This window comes from Pimephales promelas, chromosome 4, assembly GCF_988280905.1.
Source record: "Pimephales promelas chromosome 4, fPimPro1.hap1.1, whole genome shotgun sequence".
NCBI classification, from domain to species: domain Eukaryota; kingdom Metazoa; phylum Chordata; class Actinopteri; order Cypriniformes; family Leuciscidae; genus Pimephales; species Pimephales promelas.
Window position 1 is genome coordinate 18,842,598 of NC_142772.1, and position 6,000 is coordinate 18,848,597.

Here is a 6,000-nt window from a genome sequence, read left to right on the forward strand (position 1 = left end):
TGGAGCACAGCACGTAGCCAGAGAAGCGATGAGGCAGTGAGACGCAAAGACCTAGGCGACTGCGACTAGGCCGCGGTGTCGCAGAATGGAGTAGCCATGGAGTGAAGAATGCCAACACTAGTCTCCCAAGTCTTGAAAAGAGAGACCAAGAGGTGAAAAAATACGCAAGTAAGTTGTTGTGTAAGGGCAGTTCAATGACAAATCTGAGGCCTTAATCTAAAGCACTTTGTTTCTGGTTTAGTTTTGCCCAAGTTTGACATGACCGTAAACACACCGCAGACCTACAGCATTGCAGTTATGGGACTGAAAGTTGAGTCTTGTGCCAAGTGAGTGATGCTTTATTTTCTTGTCTTGTGGTTGGTCAGTTCTTTATCTTTTTATAATGTTTCCCAGATATGCATATGGCCAACCTGTACCTGGTCAAGCCTTAGTGGAAGTGTGCTGTGATCCATTTCCACACAGTCTGCTTCATAATTTGACCAGAACCGTGCCTGACTCAAACCGCAAAGGTGTGTGACTCCTGCCTTACTGCTGAGGGTTTTCCTTTTGCCTGTGCTTGACTTAATTGTGTCTTTGTTCTCCTACCAGATGAATGCCACTCTTACTGTTGATGCGTCAGTGTTTTTCAACACCAAATTTGAGGACCAAATGCAAGACACATTTCTTGTAAATGTGAATGTTACTGAGGAGGGAACAGGTGAGCTATTGGCTGATCTGAACCATGTACTCTTTATCATCTTTACAAGACATGCACTTTAAGCCACAAAGTTGATATTCTTCACTGTTTGTTTGTGCGTTCTCTCGCAGATGTAATGGTGTCAAAATCTGCAATGGTGTCCTTTACAAACAAAGCTGTATATCTCTTGGAGGGGAGCAACTGGCCCAACAAACTGCTGTTTAATCTAACCACAATCAAGAATGGACGGGCTGGGTTCTCCATAAACAGTGCTAATCTTAAGGCTGATCTGAATCTGGTGGTACGACTTGTATTTTGTAAAACTTAAGACTTTCTCTAACATGATACTGATTAAGTTTGATCTTCCCCAGGCGAGTGCTAATCCAGAGGTTTTTTATGGTTATAAATCGCCATACTTCACTACAGATACAAGGTTTGTACAGCTTCTCCTACCTGTTTCTCCCGACAACCTATTGTTTAGTGAACTGACTGTAGTGAAGCTCAATCAGCCGCTCAAATGTGGTGTTTCATTTCCAGTGACCGTGGAGTATTCATTTGTTGGAGAGGCTGGTAGCTACAGTGCTGACATAATCTATAGGGTGAGTGGACATAACTTTTGTAGTTAAGTTTGCTGGTCTGTTTGTTCCGCAACTTGCACACCTATGTCTTCTGTCAGGTTTTATCCAAAGGAGTGATTGTCCTCCATGGATTTCAGACGGTTAAAGCAAAGGCTGGTGATGCAGTCACAAGTGGCTCTGTGACGTTCCAGTTGTCTGTCAGCGTCGATATGGCTCCAGTAGTGCAGATTCTGGTCTACAGCGTTCTTCCCAGTGAGAATATAGTTGCTGGTAGTGTGCCGTTTGACACCGATCTGTATTTGCAGAATCAGGTACTGTATGATGTGGCTATTTTTCAATTTGGTAATGTTGGTGTATGTCCTACAGCGTGTTGGTCCTTGTTCCAGGTGTCTCTGCAGTTTTCTCCAGCTACGGCTGTTCCTGCGGATGGAAACGTTCTGATGGTTTCTGCTCAAGCAGGATCTCCGTGTGGCCTCAGTGCTGTAGATCAGAGCGTCCGGATCATGGAGCCAGGAAGACGTCTGAGTGAAGCACACAGACAGCCTTTCAGCAATCAGGTTTTTTGTTTGGGCATTTAATCTGAATATTTCAGTGTGTGGCACTTCTAATTAGAATGCCACTTCAGTTTACCCCAGTGTCTGAAGTACAAGGGCCTGAATTTTTATCGCAACTTCAGTGTCGGTACGTCTGTTAGTTTGATTCTTGCTCTAGAAATTGGTAAATGACTTAAAGATAAAATGAAAAAAATGTAGGCTTTTAATATGACGGTCGGAAGTCCGTGCGTGCGTGCGTGCTTGCGTCTGTCCGTGCGTGCATGCGTCCGTCTGTCCGTCCATCAGACACAAAGACCTAGGCGCCGCAGAATGGAGTAACCATGGAGTGAAGAGTCCCAGCACTAGTCTGCCAAGTCTTTGAGGTCCAAAAAATACGGTAAGTTGTTGTGTAAGGGAAGTTCAATGTCGGATCTGGGGCCTTAATCTAAAGCGCTTTGTTTCTGGTTTAGTTTTGCCCAAGTTTGACGTGACCGTAAACGCACCGCAGACCTACAGCGTTGCAATTATGGGACTGAAAGTTGAGTCTTGTGCCAAGTGAGTGATGATTTATTTTCTTGTCTTGTGGTTGGTCAGTTCTTTATCTTGTTATGATGTTTCCCAGATATACATATGGCCAACCTGTACCTGGTCAAGCCTTAGTGGAAGTGTGCCGTGATCCATTTCCACACAGTCTGCTTCATAATTTGACCAGACTGTGCCTGACTCAAACCGCAAAGGTGTGTGACTCCTGCCTTACTGCTGAGGGTTTTCCTTTTGCCTGTGGTTGACTTAATTGTATCTTTGTTCTCCTACCAGATGAATGCCATGGGCTATGCCTCTCTCACTGTTGATGCGTCAGTGTTTTTCAACACCAAATTTGAAGACCAAATGCAATACACATTTCTTGTAAATGTGAATGAAACTGAGGAGGGAACAGGTGAGCTATTGGCTGATCTGAACCATATACTCTATCATCTTTACAAGACATGCACTTTAAGTCACAAAGTTCATATTCTTCTCTGTTTGTTTGGACTTTCTCTCGCAGATGTAATGGTGTCAAAATCTGCAATGGTGTCCTTTACTAACAAAGCTCTATATCTCTTGGAGGGGAGCAACTGGCCCAACAAACCGCCGCGGCCAAGGCGAAGAATTTATGCAGATCAGAGAGTTCTCTCCTCAAGTCCATATACAGCAGCCACTGAGGGCAGGCCAGTTCTGCCTAGAGATCAAGACGATCCAACTCAGCCCATGAGGGCACTGCCTGTAGATTCACGAGGTGACGTTCTGCATTCTCATTCTGTCAGTCACAAAGAGATTGATTATCTCACTGACAACCTAGGAGACCTGAGACTACCAGGCTCAGCAACTCTGCTAACAAGTCATCCTTTCTCTTCTTATGAACCAACTCAATCCCAACACAAGCTAGCCCATCAAGAAGATGCTACATATCCTCAACCTGGTATTAGGCACATAGATAGACCACGTGGTTACTACAAAACAGACCACAGAGGCCATAACATTATGTCCAATGACCAAAGAGATCGCAACCAATATCCCGCAGCCGCAGTTTATGCCTTAGGACTACAGTCAAGAGACAGCTACGTATGGGACTTATAAATATCAAAGTCTGAACTGCAAACCGGTCCGCTATTTCCCTTCCACTGAACTATATGGTTATCAGCAACCTTATCATGGGATTCCAGCTACAAGTCCAGTCTATTGAGATTAGAGACTTACTTCAAGGGATGCATTAGCTCACCGTGCACATGAGAGACATGCATATGAGAGACACTCAGACAGCTATGGTCAATCAGCTCCTAATCCGGCAGACAAATCAAGCTTCTTGACCCCACGACAGTACGCAGATTACGCTCAGCCTGAGACATATCAGCCATACCACCCAGTGCGCCCTCCTTCTCTTCCATATCCTCATGTAGAGCCCACCTACAGAGGTCCTATTCCCACCATTCCTCATTTTTTCAGTGAAGATCCCAGAGAGTTTGCACGACTCAAAATTGCACTGGAGAATTTGCTACCTGCTGAGGCTACAGAACGTTTCAAGTACCAAATACTCGTTGATCATCTGAAACAGGAGAATGCCTTGCTCACTGCAGACTTGTACGTCAACGGCAGGTACCCATATACCAACACCATGAGGTCTCTAACTGCACTTTATGGTCAACCACATGAACTCGCACTACAAAGAATTGGAGAATTGATGGATGGCCCAAAAATCAGGAGTGGTGACACTAAATCTTTTAGACTGTTTGCCCTCAAAGTGCGTGCATTAGTTGGAATGTTGGACCAACTTGGAGCTAAAGGATGGACAGAGCTCAAATGTGGGTCACATGTTTAACGTCTCCTTGCCAAATTGCCTCATGATCTTAAAGCAAACTTCAGAAGGTTTGTTAACCCCATTCAGAACCCAGTTCCAACACTGATAGAACTCAGCGATTGGCTAGAATATGAGCTCAGAATACAAGAGGATGAGTCACAATACGTTTGTAATGTAGGCAGAGCCTACTCTCAGCCACAGAGAGAACAGCAAAGGAATTGCAAGCCGGTTCAACGATTTGATACTGTCTTGCTTGGTGGAGAACAGAGTAAACCAGCAAGTGTTACAGCAGTCAAGAAGGAGAAACCAACAAAGTACTACCCCTTCTGCAACTGTGTGCAGCATTACTTCAATCAGTGCGCTAATTTCAAACTGCTGAATCAAGATCAAGTGGAGTCTTGGCTCAAGTCAAATCAGAAGTGCTTTAGGTGTGGCTGTGAGCACCAGATCTCACAATGTAATCTTAAAGCCAAATGCAAAGAATGTGAAAAGAGACATTTAAAAATACTGCATGACTTCAATGCCAAAGGTAAACATGAAACACAAGCTTCAGCAGAAAACAGTTGTCTTGTGAACTCAGAAGTAGAGACTTTGTATCTGGACAGACCAACTGCAGGCAGCAAATTCTTTTCAAGGTCAGCCGAGTGATCTTGAGAAATGAAGAGAAAGAACTTGACGCATGCGCTATATTGGATGACGGATCAGAGAGGACAATGTTACTGTATGAATCAGCACAGCAACTTGATCTTCAAGGACTTCCTGAAGATATAGCCCTCCGTACTGTGAGACAAGACATACGGGTTGTTCATTGGGCGGCTGTTTCATTCTCAGTACCTTCTGCATTTCAGCCAAACAAATCCTTCACCACTGAAAGAGCTTTTACAGCCAAAGAACTGAGCCTCGCAAAACACACTTACCCTGTTAAGTTGCTGCAGAAGAAATACAGAGATCTGCAAGGTCTGCCCATTCCCTCATTGCAGCAGGCTCAACCACTCTTAAGGCCATTGCACACCGAGCACGAAATATTCGTATGCGTATTTTCGTGTTCGTCAGCTTAAAAATTCGTCACGCATAGAAACCTTGCACACCGAGTCCGTTGCGTATTTCTTAAACCTTTGCGGGAAAAAACGCAAAAATACCAAATGGATTCGTCAAGCAGTGAGGATGATTTTTGCCCTCTCTCTTATTGAAAAGGGAAGAAAGAGAAAATATTACGTCCATCCAATCCTGAAATTGCGCCGAGAGGAAGGAGAGTATCAAGGAGTTGCGAATTTATCCTGAGCGATTCAAAATTTACCTCAGAATGTCAGTGGGACAGTTCGATGCTTTGCTAGCGATTCTGGAGCCACATATTAAAAACAAGACCACCAATTTCCGTGAACCAATCGATTCTGAACGGAGACTGGCAGTGTGTCTGAAATGGACCAGGTATGGACACACACACGGACAAACACACACCCGCGCACGGCCCGTTGGAAGCGCTGGGCAGACAGAACAGCTAGGCTGTTATTGTGTATTGTGCCCAAATAATACATTAGTTATCGAATAGGCTGCTCAATCACACCTTATTCGATCCTAAATTTCAATCTGATTGAAAGGGGAGGTTTATTAATTTCATAATCCAATATAGAGAAGAGAACATAAACACTTGATCGAATTTAAAACCGAAACTGAAAGCACGGCGCATATGTGCAATGATTTGAGGACGAGCTCCCCCCGGCCCTGAATTGTCAAAAGACCTCTCAAAATGCTGGCTCTGGATGCGAAAAACGCAGAAAATCGAACCCGATCCGATTAATTTTATGACGGACGAAAGTTTCGGAGGCGGTGTGCAAGCGTGACTGACATAACGTGAGGTCGAATTTTTTTTTTAACGTG

At 44.4% G+C, this 6,000-nt stretch overlaps 1 protein-coding gene across 6 annotated transcripts; it reads left to right on the top strand.

Moving 5' to 3' along the window:
* The first annotated feature begins 307 nt into the window (after positions 1-307).
* On the top strand, positions 308-3,730 carry LOC120475694 (murinoglobulin-2). Of its 6 annotated transcripts, none has more exons than XM_089130070.1 (10): positions 308-326; positions 589-697; positions 808-977; positions 1,048-1,109; positions 1,214-1,275; positions 1,353-1,565; positions 1,641-2,342; positions 2,410-2,524; positions 2,604-2,724; positions 2,833-3,730. In XM_089130070.1, exons 7-10 carry the CDS (start codon positions 2,314-2,316, stop codon positions 3,402-3,404), a joined length of 837 nt encoding a protein of 278 aa, XP_088986196.1. In that variant the 5' UTR covers positions 308-326; positions 589-697; positions 808-977; positions 1,048-1,109; positions 1,214-1,275; positions 1,353-1,565; positions 1,641-2,313; the 3' UTR covers positions 3,405-3,730. The 6 variants fall into 5 exon arrangements, with proteins under 6 accessions (XP_088986196.1, XP_088986202.1, XP_088986200.1 ...); XM_089130074.1 differs by having other exon boundaries at positions 1,641-1,811; XM_089130071.1 differs by having other exon boundaries at positions 1,353-1,524; positions 1,621-2,342.
* The last annotated feature ends 2,270 nt before the right edge of the window (positions 3,731-6,000 follow it).